Genomic DNA, 22,315 nt, shown 5'->3' with positions numbered 1-22,315 from the left:
GCTCTGATCCAGGAGGAGGGAGGGCAGGCTCCCATCTGGACCCACCACTGAGCTGGGCTCAGCTTCCTCATCTGTAAACTAGGGCCATCTGTCCTTGCCCCACTTGTTCAAGGTTGTCCCTAAAGGACCAAATAGATGGAAACCACCCAGAAAACAGAAACACCCTATAAAACGAGCGAGCCCAGGAAGGAGGGGGGCAGGGAGCAGGGGGCAGGGAGCAGAGCTGCCCCGACAGGGCTGGCAGAGCGGGGCCACCCCTGAGTGCTCAGGGCCCACACCAGCGCCAGGTGTCCACACTAATTCCAGAAAGATGCCTGTGCTCCATGAATGTCCCGGAGACCGCCAAGAACCACCATCCCTCACCCCTGCGCAGGGAAAGAGGGGCAGGCAGAGGGAACTGTGGGGACCACGGCATTTCAGATAGGGCACCCCAGGAGGGCCCGTGGCTGAGACCACTTTCCCAGAAGGGTGGTGGCGGGGTTTACTATTCCACTGATGCCGCCGGGGGGGGGGGGGGAGGGGGGAGGAGAGAAGGGAAGGGGGGGTTGCCTGTGGGTGACACAGCTTGGCGAGGTCCCAGGCAGCCTGTCGGGACCCAGCAGGGCCTCCCACCAGTTTGCTGGGAGCCCCTTGATCTGACTGAGGCCCATCCTCGAGTTTGGCAGGAGGGTGAAGAGGTCACCCCTCGTGGAGCTCTGAAAACAAGGAAGCCACCAGCTCCATGGGCAGAGGTGCCACTTGCTCAGAGCCTGGGGCCAGGGAGGGGGACAGGAAATCACCATCTCCATGACAACCAGTGTCACTCCAGCATGTGCACACCGCCGCCCTGTGCCTGACTGCCTGTGCCGGAGAGAGCCCTCCCACGGTGTCACATCTCCCAAGGCCCTGACCTTGGCTTTGGCCTTCGGGAAGCTAGGGGTCACCCTGGGGAAACAGGTAAAGTGACCCACCTGAGGACATAGCTAGTAAAAAGCCAACCCCAAAAGGAATCCGGATCTGAGGCCTCTGCCAGGCAAACCCAACAAAGACACAGACCTGGGATTTGAACCTCCGCTCACATGCCACGGGCCGGGGGCAGAGGGGGCGGGCTGGTCCTGGATCCTGACTACCCAGCTCCAAGCCCCACTCTGCCCCCAGGACCCGGCCTCTGCGGGCTACCAGTCCTCAGCCAGGCCCCGGGCTGCGTGGCGCGGTCCAGCGCCCAGCACGCCTGAGCCCTTGTGACTCGGAGGCGGGCCCTCCCCGACCTGGGCTGGAAGGTTCCCGGGCGGAGCCCGCTGCTCACCTTGCGGTCCTCCTCCCGCTCCAGGGCGGAGCTGCTGGTGTCCCCGGGGCCGCTGGCGGGCATGGCGGGCAGCTGGGCGGCGGGAGGCAGGCTGGGGCTGCGCGGGGCTGGGCGGCGGCTCGGCTGCGGGGAAGAGGTGATCGTGTAGTCTTTGAGAGCGAGGGTTAAAACTCAGACATAGATCCGGGCGGGCTCCGAGGGGAACAGTCGGTGGAGTCTCTGCCTCAGGCTGCCGGTGGGTTTGGGAGTTGCGATGGCTCCACCTGTTGGGGAAGAGAAGAGGGGTCAGTGGGGCAGGGCACCCCAAGCCGAGCCCCTCTGGTCCCACCCCCTCCCTCCTCGAGGCTGGGCCCCGGGCCCAGATGCTGGCCTGCGAGGACTGGTCCTCCCAACCTCACTCCCCTCCCCGGCTCACCAGCGGCTCCGGCACCGAGCCCCACAGAGAAGGGGAAACGGAGGCACAGGCCGGGCGCTGCCTGGCTCCCGTCGGTCGGGCCCCTCCTGCCTCGGAGGCGGCACCAGCCCCCGGGTGTCCACGCCGCCGCGGCAGCACAGGGGGAGTCGCTTCTGGGACTTCCAGCTGCCTCCCGCCTCCTCCCTACGCTTCATTCACGACTGTTCTTTCCTTTGAACGCTTCCCACACCCCTCCCGCCCCAGCCAGCCGCCCCCTGGGAAATCCCAGAGGTCCCCAGCCCAGCTACATTTTCCTTCTCTTCATCGGTCCTCCCAGCAGCCACCCCCACACCGCTCCCACTCCACGTGGAGGAAGTGAGCGGCCGTCACAGGATGTAGCGAGATGAATGTCACCTTTCGGGAGGGCCGGGCGCGGGCCTGCAGAGAAAGCCGAGGCTGATGCGGGCTGCGGGCCGGAGGCCTAGGCCTGCGGTGCTCGGGGCCGGGACACGGGGCGGGGAGAGGAGCTGCCCGCAGCCCATGGCCACGCGGAGGGGGGCTGGGAGACCCCTTTCTCTGGGCCCCCCATCTGCCTTTCAGACGCCGGCGGCCTGGAGGGGGGCCCTCCGAACCCACACTGCTGAATTTTAGGGGATTTTCATCCTCCCTGTCTCAGGTGTGGGCCTCAAGCCAGTGAAGTAACAAAGCCGCAGGCCTCGGCCGGGGGTGGAGGTGCCACAGGCTTCAAGCCTCCTCGCTCGCTCGCTCGCTCAGACGGGGTTTGCCTGCTCCCCACCCACCAGAAGGCGACGTGGGCCAAGCCCCTGCTCCAGAGCCAGCCGGGCTGGGGAGGGGATTGGCAGGAGGACAGGGGAGGCAGGCGGGATCTGGGCCCACCCACACCCTTCCCCTTCCAGTTCCTGCTCTGCCGTGCTGGGCTCCCCCTCCCTCTAGGGCTTCTCCTCCCTCCCCCTCCAGCCAGGCTCCCTGCCTGGAAAAAAACCAGGAAGCAGAGAAAGCACAGGCTTGGGTCTCTCTCCAGGGCACAGCCCCTTCCCCAGGGACAAACACCTGGCTGGGAGGTGGGGGCCCAGTCTTGGCTCGGCCCAGGGTGTGGAGGGGAAGCTGGAGCTGGAGGGGGGGCCTCTTAGGACCAGGACAGGAGGGTCCCTGTACGTTACAGGTGAGCCCAGGAGCCCGAGGTGTAATGCGCATGTCCAAGCTCAGCCCAGAGCTGGCGCAGTGAATGTCTGCTGCCCTGGCCCAGAGGGTGCCGATGGCGACAGTGAGAACAACTCCATGCCGAGCACTGACAGCCATTCCTCCCTTGGGCAGCTGCTGGTATTATTACTGTCCCTCCATTACAGTTGAATTGAGGCTCGAAAAGGTTAGGACCTGTTCGTATGCAGGGTCAGAGCAGAAGCTGGAGCCCAGCCCTCTCTTTAGAGCAGCTCCGTCCCCCAACTTACAGCACCCACGAAACGGCTCGAGTCCAACCCAGAACTCGATGAGACTTCCCTCCATGATCAGCCAGCCAGTCCCCTCACACCCACTCGGCTTATTAGCGTAAACATCCCCCGTCGCCCCCCATCAAACCCTTCCAGAGCGTGAGGACGCTGAGAGAGGCAGCGTCTGGTGAGAAAGAGCACAGAACCTGGAGTCGGCAGGTGTGCGTTCCGGTCCTGACTCAGTTTCTCCGGCCTGTCACCGACCTCACCCCTAAGCTTGGGCAGCTGGACTGGATCTACAGGCCTCTACTGCAGCCCTGCCCAGGGGAGCCCCGAGAGCCCCAGAGTGGGGTCCACGGGGTACGAGGCACATCGTGCCCCCGAGGCCTAGAAGCATCCGAGGGGCTTCTGCGAGAGCAGCACCTGCAGTGGACCTCTGGCCGCCTGTGAGAAGAGGAGGGACGGCGGGAAAAGCAGGGCATGGCCAGGTGTGGACCCCGACCATGGGGGGCGCTGGGAAGGAAAGGGATGCTCTTCCCTCCTCCCCCCCCCCCCCCCCGGCCTCCCATCTGAGCTGCATGCACTGTCCTCGGGCCAATCTTTAGGTTCCTCTGGGCTACTCACTGGGGCAGACCTGTCAGTCCGGGTCCGGCATAATCACCCAGCACCATCTAAAAGCGTCCAGCATGTGGCCAGGCAGCAGGCACTGCCCCCCTCTTCAGGGCCGCCCGCTGGGGTGGCCTGGGTCCCGGCCTGGACACGGTCCTTCCCGCGTGGCCTGAGGAGCTCCCCTTTTTCTCTCACCCCTGCCAAGGGGAGGGACCCGCTCCTGGACCCACGGTCCCTACACGGCGGCCTGTGTCCGCCATGACAGCTCTTCGCCAGGCACGGCCCTGCGGCTCCTGGCGCCGAGGCCCCCTCCACACCCACGCCCAAGGCTGCACCACAAAAACGCCACCAAGGAAACAACCTTGCCAAGACCCTACTACCAGGAGAGGCCACTTTTGTTTTCTCGCTCATGCCTCTCACGTGCAGAGTGGCCATGAATGATGCTTATGACAACAACAAATTTTTTAAGGAATCCTATCATGAATATATCTTGGTATCACTCTCATCGCTGGTTCAACCCTAAAACTCCTGTGGAAAAAGAAGTGGGATTTTGACTCTACACACCCAACGTAGTGGAAAGGGTTTTTTTAAGAATATATTTTATTGAGTTTTTACAGAGAGGAAGGGAGAGGGATAGAGAGTTAGAAACATCGATGAGAGAGAAACATTGACCAGCTGCCTCTTGCACACCCCCTACTGGGGATGTGCCCGCAACCAAGGTACATGCCCTTGACCGGAATCGAACCTGGGACCTTGCAGCCCGCAGGCCAATGCTCTATCCACTGAGCCAAATCGGTTTTGGCTGGAAAGGGTTTTTAATAAGAGGTAAAGTCACAGCGTGGGCTGAGCAGAGGGGAGACACCACCAACGGAACTCCGGAGTCTGGAAAGCAGACGCGCGGCGGCCAAATCTCAGGCAGCCCATGCAAACTGACTTATACCCGAGTCCGTGAAAGACACCTGGTGTGACAGCACCGGTACCTCGGGGACCGGGGTGAAGAGGATGTGTGTGTGTGTGTGTGTGTGTGAGAGAGAGAAAATAAAGAAGATGGAATAAAAGAAGTGGAACCCACCTCCCCCAGACCTCTGAAGGGTCATTCCCTGTAGAACACAAAACAGAGGGTCTTGGCACAAAATGCCAACCAGCCAGGTGAGAGTAAAGGCAATGGACCCAAACCAAGGAGAGGAAGGTTAGAAATGGGATGCTGTGTCCTGCCCGCTGCTCCCCCACGGGGCTCCTAGAACCCGGCAGCAAAACCCGTACCTTCTTTTCAGCCCCAGCGGGAAGGCACCCTGGACCCTCCCGACGAACCTCTTTTCAACCCGACAGGTGTCGCTCGCTGTCCGTGCGTGGCTACCTGGACACAGGGCCTGGGTGGGTTTGGACACGACAGATGTCTGTCCTGGGTGATGTGCCCCAAATGAGGAAGCAAACCAAACAAGAGGAAGACACGGGATCCAGAAAACGGGAACTCCAGCCAGAAGGAGGGCAAAGGGAATGGTCAGGATGACCACAAAAGGAAGTCACCAAACAGCAGTGACAACGTGCAGAGAGCAAGAGAGTGGGTAACCAACGAATGGAACTGAAATATTGATATATAGTACTTGACACGTGTGTGTGTATTATACAAACTTGACACGTGTGTGTGTATTATCCAGTACGTGTGTGTATTATACAAATACAAATATAGCACATGTGTGTGTATGTATGTAGGTGATACTACATAGTATATTAATTTTCTATTTGCTTCTGTTACCAATTAGCACAAAATTAATGGCTTAAAACAACACAAATTTGTTATCCTTGCACTTCTGGAAGCCACAAGTCCAAAATATTTCTCATCACTGGAGACTCGGGGAAATCCACTTTCTTGATTCTTTCAGCTTCCATTGGCTACTCACACTCCTTGGCTCATGGCCCCTTCCCACCCTCACAGCCACGATGGCCCTCTTCCTTCTCTGCACTGCTCTGACCCTGCTTCCCTTCCATTCCTTTCACTGCCTCTCCTGCCCCTGTCTTCCACGTCTAAGGGTCCCTGTGACTGCACTGGGTCCACCCAGATAATCCAGGATAATCTCCCATCTCAAGATCTTTAATTTAATCACACCTGCAAATATAAGGGAACACATTCACAGGTTCAGGGGATTAGGCTGTGGCTGTCTTTGGCGGGGAGGGGCTATCTCCTGCATGCTTACCTATATATTAATACACGCATAAAACATATTCAAAAGAACACTGCCAGGTGCCTGTGAATAGTATGCCTAGGAGAACTACGTAGGAGGATGGCTGGAGAGCGGAAAGGGTGGCCATGTAAGAGAACTAAATTCTTATTTACTAAATAGGAAATGGGTGAAAAGTATCTAAAATGGAAGCGTCAAAAGATAGACACATTACTCTGCAATGTAAGCGCAAAACTGCTAGAAGAAATAGTTAAAAGGAGTTGCCTCAGAAGCGGACGAGTGTGGGAGTAGGCAACGAACAACTGCATTTGGTGAAGAGGTGTCGGTACTACCTGACTTCTCAAATTATGCGCATGGACTACTGTGAGGAAATAAAAATGGTTTTCAAAAAGAGAGGATGGGGCCGAAACCGGTTTGGCTCAGCGGTAGAGCGTCGGTCTGGGGACTGAAAGGTCCCAGGTTCGATTCCGGTCAAGGACATGAACCTTGGTTGCGGGCACATCCCCGGTAGAGGGTGTTCAAGAGGCAGCTGGTTGATGTTTCTCTCTCATCGACGTTTCTAGCTCTCTATCTCTCTCCCTTCCTCTCTGTAAAAAATCAATAAAATATATTTAAAAAAAAAAAAAAAAAAAAGAGAGAGGATGGGGATGGGAACGAGGGCTCACACCCAACTGCAGTCATTGGGCGCGGCCTCCAGCCTCCATGAGAGTGCAGCTCAGGCCCTGCCATCTATGAAACCATCACATCCCACAGAATAACCATCATCAGCGCCTCACACCCACACAGAGTTCCGTCACCAGCTATAAAAGTGGTACCTCCTTCCCCACCCGCCCCGCCTCCCCCTTCACGAAATATTTAATTCTTGCAATACGTCATTTCCCCTCAGTCCAGCCCCTGCACAGCGTGATGTGCCTCCCTCACATCCCTCCCAAACTGCACCTGTGCCTGGCATGGCTGCCTACATCCCTCACCATGACCGACCGTGACTCACTCCTTAGCCCACCTCAGACCAAAGGCCCACACAATTCAGCCATCTCCTGGGGCCTCCAGACAACCCCTGCCATACCAGCTTCCCCGACACTGTCCTTTCATAGTCCCACCTTCCTCACCAACACCGACCCCATCAGCACCCCCCAAGCGGATCACCCTAAGTCTCAACTGCAAGCATACTCCATCCAGCAACAACTCGATTGGCACCCCACCGTCTTACCTCAACAAGGGCTTGCAGAGAATTATCTTCTTCCAGAAACAAGAACCGTCATTGCCCACAAACTTGAGTCCTTGCTCCATCAAAAGCAGTCCTAATGTTATTACCATAAGAGCCTCTTCCACGCCATCTCAAGTCCTCTATCTCAACTGCTGAAAAACGCTGACCATCGCTTAGCAGGCCCCTCTTCTTTCCTTTATCCGAAGTCCACTTTTCTCACAGCGGACTTGGCTTGTTTAAGTCTATCTGGTCACCTTCCCCGCCTTCCCATGGGGGTGTTGGTTTGTTTGTGCTGACCCCAACCCCACTTCAGTCAGAGGGAGCATGCGACCAGGCAGGGCCAATCAGAGGCCTCCCAGGGAGACTTTGGCACAATGGAAAGATGCTAATATGGCAGGATGTGAGTCAGGAGCTGCTGGCTTACCTGAGAACAAAGGGATGAAGACAGAGGGGTGGAAAACTCAAGTCACTGTCAGGTCCCTACAGCTAGCTGTACCTGGGAGGCAGGGCATCTGCCAACCTCTCGCGAAGTGAGTGAATCTGTGTCTTGCGGCTGACAGTCCTGACTCATATGCTAATCTCAACCTCCAAAAATCCTTCCTGGGAGGCCCACTCTGTGGCTTCAAGTCCTGGCTGTTGTGTGATTAGTTATTATCGGCGTGACCGGAGACAAAACTGTGCCTCCGTTTTCTCAGCTGTAAAATGGGGGAAATAAGAGGAGCCACTTCATAGGACTGCTGCGAGAATGAAAATGAAACGCATGGAAACTGCTTACAAGAGAACCTGACCAATAACATACTGCATACATTTGAGCAATCAGTAGTTCCTGACTGACCAGCCCGCAGCGTTCCCTTCTTTCTTGAAACCACCGGAGCACCACGCGTGCACACTGCTCCACCAGGAGTGTCTATCGCGCTCCGCGGACATGCCGGGTCCTGTGAGGAGCGTCACAATCTCAACATCTCGCTCACGCTCATGCCAATCCTCTGAAGTGGGTGCTATTTTTATCCCTGTTTTCCAGATGAGAAACTAATGAGGTACAGAGAGGTTAACGAAGCTGCCTAAGGTCACCCAGTGAGTAAGTGATAGAGCCAGGTACAACACCAGGTCCGTCCCTCCCCAGAGCCCAGTTTCCCCTCCACCATGATCTCCTACAACTAGCATGGGATGGTTGCAGCCATATTAACTTGCATGGATTGGTCAGAAAACAAAATTTTCAGTTAGTCTCTCCCTTTCCTGGTTAGGTCTGCCATGGGGGCAAGAGCAGGGCGGTGATAGGCACACAACCTTACCATCAGTGCCCAGCCCAAGGTCGGAATCATCCATTTTTTTACTCATCTGCCCACTTACGGAGCGCCTACCAGGTGCCAGGCCCTGTGCTAAAGGGCATGCTTTGTCCTATTTCATCCTCACAATCCTAGGATGAGGCAGGTTCTATTGTTATTTCATGGGAGACAATGAGGCTTGAAGAGATGTATTACCTCTCCAAGGTAGTCCCGGTAGGGAAGTCCCATGCAGGAGAAGGAATCCAGGTCTGCCTGACGCTGGAGCCTTTACACACGTGTCAACACTCATCCATGGGTAAGCATGCTAAGCACAGACCCCAGCCCGCAGATAACAGCCTCCGGGCTGAATTTCCCATTGAGCTTGGCAGGAGTTACCAATGAGACCTGTGGGTGACAGAGGCAGGAGAGTATCTGGTGCCCATGTCACCCAATCATCTGCCAAAGCCTGGTGAGTGGGAGCCAGCAGAAAGCTGAGGGGAGACCTCAGGGCCTCTTAGACAGAGATGCCTATCTGCCACAGCCTCTCGGTCACAAGACGGGGGCTGGATAAGGAGGAGGAAGAAGTCTCAGAGACACTTTCCGACAGCTCATTCTCTCTCAACACGAGTGAGAGGCTCATCATCATACCATCACTCTGACTCCCAGAAACATCCCTTCTACCCAAACCACCAGCTGCCCATACACCAAAGCCAGCCCAACCATCCTGCCATCCTCTGCCCACTTCAAAGCCCATCTGTCTGGCTCCGGAGTCACAGTAGGATGACGTGTGGTTCTCCCACCCCCCTCGAGGGCAGGGCACTGCCAGAGTGAGTATTTTTGGTCACACCAAACCTGCTGCCGCGATGCTGGCCGCACTGGCAGAGACGAGTTGAATCAGACTCTTCCGCTCACACTAAAGGTTACCGTGACGCAGCCCCAAAACAGGAGAGGGGGGAAAGATGTTTAAATCCAAAATAGATGCCGGTGAGGAGCTGACGCTGTTCCTTTGCGCAGAGGAGCATGTGCTGTTTCTGAGGGTGGCGGGTCAGGAGAAGTCCTGCCATGTGTTCTGTGGCAGTCAGATGGGCTTCCCACGCCCTGGGGATCAGGGGCACAGGGTGGCCAAGTGGGCAGCCATGTGAGAATCAGCCTTGTGGACCCTGGTGGGGCCTGCTGTCCGAGGCAGCCCATGGTCTACCCCTGTGCGTTTCTCTGCTTTTCCAGCATTCTTTAAAGAATGGTCCACCCCCGCCAGCTGCAGAGCCTCTTACCCTCCCCTTGATCCCTACCCGACCCTATATCTCTGAACCCTCTAGGGGCACTGAATGTTGTAATCCCCAAAGGAGATACCACATTCACTTGGCTTTCTGGCCCTCTAATGCCACTGAACCAACAGACAAAAACAGGAGTTATGCCACCGGCTGGAGTGATTGATCCTGGTTCTCGAGGAGAATTGGGTTGCTGTACACACGAGAAGCAGAGAAGATGGTCTGGAACCAGGGGACTCTCTCAGCTCCCTCTTAGAACGTCCATGCCCAAAAGTAACACTGGAAAATGGAAAACTACAGAAGCAAATAAAATAAAATAAAATAAAATAAAAATAAGGAGGGGGGGGGGGACAACTAAAGATTCAGATCCTTTGAGAATCAAGGTTTGGTCACTCCACCAGGTAAAAAAAGCTAACCTGCTGAGGTCCTGGCTGAGCACAGAGGAAAACAGAATGGGTAATAGGACAGGGAAGCCCGATACTGAATGTGGCCTTATGAACAAAAACAGAAATGAGAACTGTAGTAGTTTTGCATGTTTTCTATTTACTTGATATACACTGAGTGGCCAGATTATTATGATCTCTGAACGCACAATAATCTGGCCACTCAGTGTATATCTTACATAATAAAAGGCCAATATGCAAATTGTCCCCTCGGCCAGGAGTTCTACCAGCAGGCAGGCCGGCCAACCGCCCATGTTCCCTTCCCTCTGGCCAGGCCCCATCCATGCAGGAATTCATGCACTGGGCCTCTAACACACACACACACACACACACACACACACACACACACTTAGTGGCCAGATTATTATGCATTCAGCAATCATAATAATCTGGCCACTCAGTGTATATGTGTGTGTTTATTTATACATGGTAACTGTTTTCATTTTCCTCCTTCTTCCCATTATTTTATAAATGTTGTTGGAAGTTAAGTCTATAATTGGGTCTAGGTAGAATATTCAGTGGGGCTGTGGCTGAATCTGAGAAGTTATTCATGTAGACAGAGATTGACATAATGATTGGTGAGACTCCTCATTTAGGGAAAAGGAAGTCAGAGTGTCCTTAAATAAGAATAGCTGTGTCTTGACAGGTAGAAATATAGCTGTTTTGCAGTTACAGGGGTGCTCACATGTGTGCAAAATGGTGCTGCGGAAGCTGTGTGCCAAAGCAGGCTGTACCAGTTATTCATTCACCCTTCGTTGCCTGCTCCGTGAACACAGACAGGCCCTGTGCAGATTTCTCCTCTGCCAGCTGGCACATGAAATGGGCAGCACAGGGAACTTTATCCAGATCCAGTGTGCTCTCTTGGAGGGCTCCTTCACTGTATACAGCCTCTCCTGGAGCCAGATTCTGCTGCCTCGGTGGCTTCCCCAGTGCCCTGGCCTGTCCTGTCGCAGTTTCTCCAGCACCGGGTTCCTGCACCATGCAACTCCCAGTGCCCAGCTTCTGCAGTGAGGGTGCTTCTCCAGCACCAGGCTCCCGTGTCACACACGGCTTCTCCAGGGCCAGGCTCCTGTGTCACACGGCTTCTCCAGCGCCAGGCTCCCGTGTCACACGGCTTCTCCAGCGCCAGGCTCTTACATGTGACAGCAGAGGCTGGCATGTCACCCAACCACCTGCCTTGGAAGCGACATACTTCCTCATGAACAACTTTCCTTGGGACCCAAAAGGGTGGATTTCCAGTGTGTTCCAGAGGACAGGTTTCCAGTAAGTTCTGCCAACATGGCACCACAGTGCCTTCCCTGTCATGCAGGCAGCCATGGCCATGTCCTCCCCATTAAGGTCAGGATCTCGGGCCGGGGGAAGGGCCTCTTCCTAGGGCACTCCATGGCAACGCTGGGGGTAGGGGCTGTTCTCATATGTGCCGCTTCCATATTCTTTGCCACTCTTTTTACTTACCAGCCGATCGCTCATACACCAACTGCCTGTTACAATTAAGACCCTGTTTCCCTGAAAACAAGACAGTGTCTTATATTAATTTTTGCTCCCAAAGATGTGCTAGGTCTTATTTTCAGGGGATGTCTTATTTTTCCATGAAGAAGAATATGGTACACATTTATTGTTAAATGAAAATAAAGGAAATTTATTACCTGTATACGGTACGGTAGTATGGTAGTTGTCAACACAAACCAGACAAACTGGGAATCCTACAGAATCAAGAATTTACTCATTTACTCAATGACAATCATGTCATCATCTTCTGGAACATCATCATAACAATCCAATTTCTGAATTTCCTGGTGAATTTCTTGTGACTCCATTTCTTTCAGAATCAGTGGACCAAATCTCTCATGTTTAGCCTAAGGGGGGGGGCTTATTTTGGGGGGGATGCCTTATATTTCACTCAGAAGGAAACCTGTAAGTAGGTCTTATTTTCGGAGGATGTCTTATTTTCGGGGAAACACAGTAAGTCTTTATATTAAACTTTTCCTGTTCAGATCGCCATGTGGTTTCCGTCTCCTGAATGCACCCGGGCGGATACAGTCACCCACGGCTTCAAATGGCCTTTTTCCGTCCGCAAGGTCCTTGAGCTCAATTCAGCATCCTTGCCAGATAATCACAGCCCGCTTCAAGCACGCCCTCAGCCATCACGCATGGCGTGCCGCTGCGGAGCCGGGCGCGGGGCGGAGAGACCCCGCTCCCGGAGCTCACAGCACGCCGAGTCCCTGGGAGTCCCTGGCTCTCTCCCGCTGGGACTCCGTTTGGCCCCATGCTGTTGGTTCTCTCCTCCTGTCGGGCTCCTCTGCTCCGTCTTCTGGGCTGGCTTCGCTCTTGCTCCCGCGACTGCACAGTGGGTGCCCCTCACAGGTCACACTCTGCCTCCAGCTGTACCCTAAATTCTCCTCTGCTGAGTCATGTGGGCTGACATTCATGCAGTCCTCCTTCTGCAACACCTCCGTCTGTATTTCTGGACATCTCCAGCTGGGCGACCTGCAGTCACCGAAAATCCTCTCTCCTAGAACCGGATGCCTCAAGTTTCTGCTGGCTTCTCTCTACGTGGAAGTGGTATCACCCTCCCCTCAGCTGCCAAAGCCCCGAACTCTAGAGAGAACCAAGGTCCCACCTACCCTCATCCCCTCCTCCATCGGACACCTGGTCCTCCGGCCTCTGTCCTGCCCCTCCCGCAGGCCCTGAGCGCTGCAGGTCTAGAGCTGGCAGTTATTCTGCCTCTGGAGCCTCCACCTGCACCCAAGCCTCTCAGCAAGCTCTCCTGCACACAGCTTCCTCAGTCCGAACCCAGGATGCCCGGTGAAGTGTTCTCATCGATTGTGGTGGTGGTTACACAACTCCGTGAAGGTGCTACAAACAATCGAATTGCACACTTTACACGAGTGGATTGTATGGCATGTAAATTATATTTCAATAAAACCTTCGTTTTTAAAAGAAGAGGGGGGAACTACGGTGCAAAAGATGTTCAAACACGGTAAAATCTAAACTCTGGCCTGGCCCCGCACCCCTGTCCCAATGGCCTCAGCAGACCGCTCAGACCTTGTCCCACACCTCTCCCAGATGACCCCGTCATTCCGGGCCAGTCACAGTCCCCAGCTTCCATCCCTTCTTTCTACGCTTGTGTCTACATTCACACCATCCTCTCCTCCAGAGGGCTCACCAGTCCCCTCCGGCCCCTTCCTTTAGCCACCCCAACCCCCTCCATCATTTCTCCTCATTGCCCACTGTCCTCCCCCCGCCCCCTAGGGCTCTTTAATCCACTCAGTCCTGTGGTCATTTAGCTTCTCATTTGTATGTAGATGTGTCTGTTTCCCCACACAGATGAGATCAGAGTTCACGTCTCACACCTTGCTGCCTCTGAAAGCTCAGTGCTTCTCCCCCGCCTGCCCTGTCCTGGGTGACCCTGGAGGCAGAGGGGACTGTGTGAAATCACTCCCAGGCAGCTGCAACAACCCAGCACAGTGCTGCGGTGCCCAGAGTGACTGCCCACAGCCCCCGTTCTAGGGGTCGCCTGGTAGAGTTCCCCAGGCGGCACTGTGCCAACGGAAAGGCCCTGGGCCAGGCTGTCCACCTGCTGTGGGGTGTGCAGGGAGTCCGAGCAGGAAGGGGGTCATGAGGGTCCTAGGTCAGGTGCCAGTGGATCAGAGGAAGCAAGGGGGCTGGCCTCCCCCTCAGGCCTTTCGGGGCTGAGTCCCTGACCAGCCTGTGGCCACTCTCTCCCCACACCATCCCCGCATCTGCTCCCCCGACCTGCACCTTCTCACCCTCTTCCCTGACCCAGTGACCACCCGCTGACCCACTCCCAGGCCAGGACGAGGAGCTTCCCCAAAGGGTGTCCAGGACCCGGGAGTCGCTGTGGGAGCACAGCCCTGCCCTGCCCTGCCCACGGAGGCAGGAAAGAGTCTGCTGCCCTCAGAATTACCCCTGGCTGCCTTCCTCCTCACCCTCTGCCCCAACACAACCAACCAAACCAAACCCAACCAAACCAAACCAAACCCAACCCAACCCAACCAAACCAAACCAAACCCAACCCAACCCAACCCAACCAAACCCAACCCAACCCAACCCAACCCAACCCAACCAAACCCAACCCAACAAAACCAAACCAACCAAACCAAACCAAACCCAACCCAACCAAACCAAACCAAACCAAACCAAACCAACCAAACCAAACCCAACCCAACCAAACCCAACCAAACCAAACCCAACCCAACCACACCAAACCCAACCAAACCAAACCAAACCAAACCAAACCGCTGTGGAGGGGTCAGGGGAGGAAGAGCCCCCGGGGACTGGGCAGCACTTCCCAGAGTCAGAGCCCCTGGCCCGGCAGCCCTGGTGCCGTTCTCCTACCCCTTCTGCCCTAAGGAGGCTCAGCTGGACCCCACCTCAAGCCCTGGCTCCTCCGCTCAGAGATGCGGGCCTTGCTTTCCCAATCTGTACAATGGGGTGAGTGGGTCCCAGTCTGTACAATGGGGTAAGCACCCAACTCAGACAGAAGTCTGTCAGAAGTCTGTCTGAGTTGGGTGCTTAGCACAGTGCCTGGCACATCTAAACATCAGGTTTTCGTTTTTTGTTTTTTGGTTTTTTTTTAATATTATGTGATTAATCAGGGCAGAAGGCCAGTCAAGTGTCCTCAGGGAACCTAGACTCCAGCTCAGACCGCATCCAGGAGTGGCTCTCGCTCGCTCCTGGGAACAGCTGCTGTGGCCTGACCCGGAGTCCCCTCTCTTAGCGAATGCCCAGAGCCTCCTCCTCTGACGCCCCAGCCCGAGGCCCCTCGCCACCAGAATGGGCAACCTCTTCAGCAGAGCCCTTAACCTGCCATCATGGCCGCTAGGGGCTCTCAGAGCCACAGACACACACACACACACACACACACACACACACACTCCTCCCCTCCGCTCCTGCTCAGGCTCAGGCTCCAGGGAAGGATCCCAGGCAGGGCCTCCCGCACATGCACCGCACATCCCACCTCCGGCATGGGCCAGAGAGGCAGTTGGAAGCCAGCTTGGGAACCTCATAACCATTCATAACATTGTTCTGAGGGAAAACACAAAACATCCCCTTCTAAACAAAACATTTGCAATAGAATTCCTCCAAGACGAGGCATCGCCTGGGCTAGGAAACTACCGGAGCAGGAAGAGGAGAACCACATAAACTCCGTTTGCCTTTGCAAAATTTAATACTCATTACAAAAAACATTTATGTGAACTGCTTACCATTTACACTTAATTACCATGCAACACAATTATGTATACCATCAGGGTACGCCAGATTAATTAAGCTGTGCATTTTGTTTGATGATACCCCCACGCCCTTGGTCCATATACGCCCAACTTCCAGAGGGCTGGCCCTGTCACGGGTATGTGGGCGGGTCTGTGCAAACCGGAGAAATGGTTTCCACACTCAAATCGACAGTGGTCCCCACCACCCCGCACCCACCCACCCAGAGGCGGCCTGACGCGGGCCCAGGCCTTCTTGCCAGCATCACCACCACAAGCGCCCTGGTGGGAAGCCAGCTTCCCCCCAGCCTCCTCTGGAAGGCAGAGACACTTCAAAGGTCTCCCCAGGGGTGTGGCTCCATGTGGCAGGGGCCACCCTACAACCCAATAGCCACCACATGTGCCCACTCACAGAGGAAGCTGGCTTCACTGTTCAGACCAAGGTAGACCCCAAGCTCATTTCTGAGACCCCTCAAGGGCCCTGTACCCCGTTCTCCAGTCCCTGGCCCCATCTTTACCTGCCCCATTCCTCTTCCTTGATGCCCTTGATGCCAGCTATGGGGCAAGGTACCAGCTGTGGTCCACCCAGGCTTACGGGTTCAGGGCCTCCTCACCTCTCCCTCAGCTCTCCACACTGCCATAGATGGGCAGCTCTGCAAACACCACCCCCTTTGTTAAAAAAAGGAAATGATCCCCCCATAATTCCCATTTAGCTTAGCAGATGCTATTCAAATACACAGAGGTTATCCAGGTTCGGGGAACAAGAGTCAATGCCAACACGACAAATGGACCTTCCCAGGAAGGAGTCGCTCACTGACTGAGGGCCAGGCAGGCCAGGCCTCCCGGGAGGCAAAGCAGGCAGCAGCTCAGGGAGAGAAAGAAGGGGTGTGTGGGTGTGCGCCTCCTCCGTGCCAGACGGGGAGCATGCATGGCTGAACTGTAATCCGCAAACACCTGTGAGGCCAACTGCACCAGGATTCTTTTAAACGAGTGACATAAAGCATCCAGGGTTAGCGCAAGAGGCAGTGTTTGAAACAAGCACACGAGCAAAAACACCAGCCTGGGAGGTTGCCTCCACTTTGCAGATGGCAAAACTGAGGCTGAGAGAGGCTAAGCGGTCTGCCCAAGGATACGGCTGGGAGGGGCCAGGGCTGAGAGGCCATGCTGTCTCTGGTTCCAGTGATGCTGACCTGGCTCAAGCCATTTTTCTAGAAATTCTTTCAAAACTGCCTTTCCTGCGACGCTCAAGAGACTCATTTCTATTTTAGGGAAACGGTCTTGTTTATTCCTTTTCCGTTTGCTTACCCAACCTGCTGCCCTCAGCGCCATGCCCACCTATCTCAGTGGGCCTGCCTATCCATGGGAGGTGGACGTCCGTGGTCATTCCCATACCATTCTCGGAGGGTGACAGGACGTGCCCCAGGCCATGCAGGTGGGGGTCCAGGCCTTGCTCCTCATTGCGGGGAGCCAGCTCAGGGCCCCAAATGCTCAGCCCCTCTCCTGCCCGTGGGACAAACACCTGCTTAAGTCACTTCCCTGCTCAGAAACCTCCACAGGCGGCTTCCAGTCAGAGAACAAAATGTGCCTGTCTTTCTCAGCCATCACGCTGGCTCCTGCCCCTCCCTGGCCTCCACCTCCAGGCCTGGGGACAGGCTCTCTCCTCCTGCCAGCCTGGCCAAACCCAGGCTCCACGGGCCAGCCTGACTGCCCGCAAGTCTTCACCCCACGCCTTCCTCCCAGTGTGAAGCACGCCCAGGTTCTCGAGACTTACCCCATCTTGTACCCTCACCGTGGATGGCATCTCCACCCAAAAGCTGGTGAGCCGCAAACCAGGCCCCATGGGCAAACCCTCACTGCCTTCAAGTCCACACTCCACTCCCCCCGACTCACTGTACCCCCACTCCACCCCCCCAGCTGTTCCTACAGCTCTGCTTCCTATACGCCTCACAGCACACCCCTCCTCCATCCCACACTGTCGCTCCCTGGACTTCCTGCTCCAGCCTTCTGCCTGGGTTCCAGGCCCCACCTTTACCTGCCCCATTCCTCTTCCTTGATGCCCCAGGATGACCTCTCTAAGTTATAAACATGAGCATGTTTCTCCAAGCCCGACACCTCTCAATGGGTAACATCCCAGCCTTCCATAGTCCAGCTCTGGCCCAGCCCCCCAGCCTCACATCCCATCATTCCTCAAATGCCATCACTCCAGCCACATGAGGCCAGAAAATGCCCTTGGCCACCTGGCTGACTGCTCCCCACCCTTCAAGACTCCACTGAAGCGCCCCCTCCTTTAGAAAGCCTTTCCGGATCTCCCTTCGCCCTGAATGAGATGGCCCTTCTCAGAGTCCCCACCCCCCCATCCCTCCCCTCCCACGTGCTACCGGATCTCTCCACCCACCAATGATGTAATGGCTGCCCTCTCCAGGCTCTCGCCTCTGCTGTGGGCTCCTTGAGGATCAGCTAGTCCCTTTCACCTTTGTAGCCAGTGCCTGGCCTAAAGATGAACTTTAGCCGAAACCGGTTCGGCTCAGTGGATGGAGCGTCGGTCTGCAGACTGAAGGGTCCCAGGTTCAATTCCGGTCAAGGGCATGTACATTGGCTGCAGGCACATCCCTATTGGGGGTGTGCAGGAGGCAGCTGTTCGATGTCTCTCACTCATCGATGTTTCTAGCTCTCTATCCCTCTCCCTTCCTCTCCGTAAAAAAAAAAAATCAATAAAATATATTTTTTTTAAAAAGATGAACTTTATTTGTGGGTTTGAAGCAAGGGATGCGAAGGGAAAACCCGAGGGCTGCCAGGCCTGCCACCTCACTAGCGGAGTCCAGGCTGCGTGGAGGGTGTTGACAGGAGAAAATGCAGAGGAACTGCCCAGTCCCACTGGGCTTCCCAGTGGAGCTTCCAGTCCCAGGCAGGCCCTCAGGCCACCCGGCGAGGCTGGGACCCCCGGCCTGAGAGGACGGCAGCAAGCACCACACTGCTCTGGAAACAAAGCTATCGGGAACCCGTGCCGTGTGGCCAGCTGCCCGCTGTGGTCTGGACCCTCCCATGCCTCTAGGCCAGGGGGCAGGGCCGGCCCTGCCAGCAGGCCCAGAACCAGAGGAGAAGCCACTGTTGGCTCCAGGCCCAAAGAGATCAGAGGGCAGGGAGGGAGAGGGCTTGGGGCTTGGGAGACCTGCTGGGTCCCCAGTGAGAGGCTGAGGAAGCACATCAGGATCAAAGGCCCGAGATCAGATGGCCAGGGCTGGGGACTGTGATCAGCCAGCCAAACCCTGGCTTCACGGAGGCGGGAATGGCGGCTCCGGGGCTCCTAACGAGGGAGGAAAAGGACAGGCGACATTTGTAGGCTCTTACAGTGCACAGGGGCCTTCACACGTGGTCCCTAAAGTCACATGAGACTGAACAAAAACTGTGCGCCTATGCATGAGGACAATGCGGGGTGGGGAAAGGGCAGAGGGTGGGGTGGGAACCTGGTGGAGGGGAGCAATGGAGGGGGGGGGGGAAGAGGAACATTTGTAATAATCTGAATAAAGATTTATTTTTTAAAAGTAAGTCCTGTCATGTCCCCATTGAAAGAAAAGGAACCCAAACTGCCCGAACACCTACTATGTGCCAGGCAGAGCGCTGGCTGTTTTACTAACATATTTCATGTGACCCAGGTAAGATGTGGATGCTCTTCTTATCCTCGATGGAAAACCTGCAGCTCAACGATGTTTGTCTCCACGTGATTAGTAGTGGGGAGGTCCACAGAGAGGCCAGCTCTGTGCTTGCTTCCATGCTCCTGTCCTTTTATTGACTTTCCTACCTTATGCCAGGGCAGGACCAAATAATGATACACACCCTTCCTCATGTCATATTTGACAGGGGCAGCCTCAGAGGGGAAAGCAAGCTCCCAGAGAGTACTCTCGGGTGGGGACTGGGCTGGGGGAGAGGATTGTGGATGGGGAGGTGGATCAACAGGCAGAGGAATTACCCTCTGTCCCTCCTCACCTCTCCACCCTGTCACCTGGGTCTCTACCACCTGCTCGTGGCTCCAGATCACCGAGCCGGGTACAGCTTGAGCCCACACGCCCGAGAGTTCCCCGGCCTCCCTTCCACTCCCGGGCGGAGCCTCCTGAGACCCCATTTGGTCCCCCATCCGTCAGCCTATGCTCCGCACCTGGCCCGGGCCCTGGTCACACCTTCAGTCCCCAGGGAGCCACAGATTGAAGCCTTTTGGGAAGATCCTCCATGATGTGTTTCCTACCCTGGATCAGAACTGGGAGTTTCAAGTCACCGTCCTATAAAACTAACTTGGTCCGCCGCCCTGGTATGTACCCAGGTGGAGCCAGCTGCCTGCTGGCCACTCTCGCCCGGTCCCTCCCAGCTCAGGCCTCCGCCTGGAGGCCTCAGTGTCTGCAGTGCTTCTCCCTGCAGCCTTCCCAGAGAAGACAAGCGCCTGAGGAACCCTGCCCTTGGCTGTCAGTCTCCAAGCCAGGTTTTTATCCGTCATAGACAGAATCCGTCCTTCCAGCCCTAGGGTGCCTCACATTCCTTTCACGTTCTTATCCAGAAGCTTTTATTTTTTATTTTATTTTATTTTATTTAAAAAATATATTTTATTGATTTTTTACAGAGAGGAAGGGAGAGAGACAGAGAGCTAGAAACGTCGATGAGAGAGAAACACCGACCAGCTGCCTCTTGCACACCCCCCACCGGGGATGTGCCCGCAACCAAGGTACATGCCCCTGACTGGAATCGAACCTGGGACCTTTCAGTCCGCAGACCGACGCTCTACCACTGAGCCAAACCCGTTTCGGCCTTATCCAGAAGCTTTTAAAAAAAAATGTGACTTTATTTTTGTTATTGTCATTAACAGAGTGACACGTGTGCATGTACAGTTTTTCAAAGGTTACAAAGCATATGAAGTACACAACGTGAAAAGGCAAAGCCTTTGCTGACAGGTTCGCTGTGTCCCCCTCGCCATGACTGTTTCTGTGTATGTACAGCCTACAAAGGTATGGGTTTGTATATACTTAAAGATCTACGGAAACAAGATCATACGCTGCATATAGTTTTTTGGGGCAATCCAACCCCATATCGTGGTCATCTTCACGTCAGAACAGACATGCTCACTCCCCCATTTCAAAGGCTTTGGGGAATCTAAACAGATCCCCTTTGTCCATAAACGTATTTCCCCTTTCGGAGTCTGTCATTCTAATCACACAGGCCAGTCCTTCAAGGGCCCCTTCCCAACAGGCTCTGATTGCCGGGCCGCTGGAGGACCCCGCCCCTGGCACCGGCCGAGCATCCTCACCTGCTCCTCCCTGGGGCCTCGGGGAGCCTCTGCGGGGAAGCCTGTCGCCAGGTCCCCCAGCAGGGGGCGTTCCCCGACGGTCACTATGCCTGGGCCCACAGGCAACCCACGGTTCAATAACCCCCAGAGCTGACCTACCACCCCATAATATCCCTCCTAAGCATCTGTTAACCTTTTCAAGTGAGGACACGGGAACCCTGGGATCTAGCTGATCCATTAGGTCTAGAATAGGGGTGTCGAACTCAATCAGAGAAGGGGCCAAAATCTAAAATCCAGCCTAAATCGCGGGCCGAATGGTTTACTGAACAGTCATAAACTGACAATGTCATAAACTGACAGCGGAGTGCAGTGATGACAGCGCGGTGCGGGCCACATTGCAAGGCCTGGCGGGCTGGATTTGGCCCGCGGGCCTTGTGTTTGACACACGTGGTCTAGAATATCTTCGGCACCGACCTCCCCCGACCCGCGTACCCAGTAACACTACGGTAAGAGCACAGGAGTCAGGACGCCCGAGTTCCAGCTCTCCCGTTACTGGTTGTTTGAGATGGTCCTCTATCCCCTCTGAGCACCCAGACAGGACAGCTAACAGCCGGCTCAGAATTAAAAATGACCTTGACATTTGAAGCAGAGAGGGAAGATCGATAGGGATGACAATGAGCAGGGCCATGACCGCAAGGAGAAAATAGGAAGCTGGTAATAGATGCAAATAGGCTGGGAGGCAGGAGGGGTCAGAGGGGACCGCAGCAGGATGGGGATGGGCGATGCTCGTTTACGGTTTTGAAAAAATTCCACTCCCCGCTGGGATTTGGCTAGGAAAGCCCCAGGCCGCCGCACCTCCTCCCCCGGCCGCTCGCTGTCCTCCAGACAGGCCTGCGATGTGACCAGCAAGGGAGATGTGGCCTGTCGGGCCCTGACCACTGGCTGTCCTTGCTCTGGGCTGCCAGGCACCTGAGCCACACCTGGGGGCTCAGTTCTGCTGTGCATGAAGGAAGGAGTGGGGGGGGGCAGGGCGGAGTCAGACTCTGCACCCCCACTCACAACCCCTTGCAGGAATATTCTGGAAGCTGGGGCACCTCAACCTGGGGGAGGGGGTGTAAGTGGGCCATGGACACCATGATGCAATCCCTGGCTCGCAGACCTTACCCTGGCTGGTGTTCCCCTTAATCACAACCCCCGGGGGTTGGTGTAATTTAAACCCGGCTCTGTTTCTCTCCAACTCTGAGCTCTTACGCTCCAGTCTACAGACTATAAAGAAAGCACCAAGATTCTAGACCAAGAGCTCTTGGCCCCTTCCCCTCTCTCCCTTTCCTCCCTCTATCTTGTCCCCCTCCTTTCCCCCCCCTCCCCCCCCCAAGCCACCACAAGCAGATCCGTTCAGGGTGATTCTTCACAGGCTACAAAGGAGTAACAGAGCACAGGGCCCACTCGCCCCAAATCAATACAGGGCCTCAGACTGGCTCCCAGCACACCCGAGGCTCTGCCTCCCCAGTGGCTCCCCCATACTCCAGCCACCCCAGCCACCCCAGCCACCTAGCTTCACCCTCTCAGCCTGGAAGCCCTACCTCGTGCGTTGAAGCCTATCTCACATGCCACCTCCTCCAAGGAGTCCTCTCAGATCCCCTCGGTTGGCTGTGACCTGTCCTTTATTTCTCTCTGTCCCGTGACCTTGCTCGGTGGTCATTAGCTGGGCACATC

General features: G+C 55.7%; 1 protein-coding gene across 1 annotated transcript in view; it reads right to left on the bottom strand.

The window, feature by feature from the left end:
• DNMT3A (DNA methyltransferase 3 alpha) overlaps positions 1 to 22,315 on the bottom strand; it is a 107,481-nt gene that overhangs the window by 65,849 nt on the left and 19,317 nt on the right. Inside the window, 1 exon segment of the mRNA XM_084901426.1 lies at positions 1,286 to 1,548. Coding sequence (XP_084757552.1) covers positions 1,286 to 1,348 — 63 coding nt within the window. The 5' untranslated portion in view covers positions 1,349 to 1,548.

The sequence above is a fragment of the Pipistrellus hanaki genome, assembly GCF_964339955.1.
Source record: "Pipistrellus hanaki genome assembly, chromosome: 12".
NCBI lineage: Eukaryota > Metazoa > Chordata > Mammalia > Chiroptera > Vespertilionidae > Pipistrellus > Pipistrellus hanaki.
Note: the sequence above shows the minus strand (reverse complement) of the source record. Positions and strands in the feature narration are given on the sequence as shown.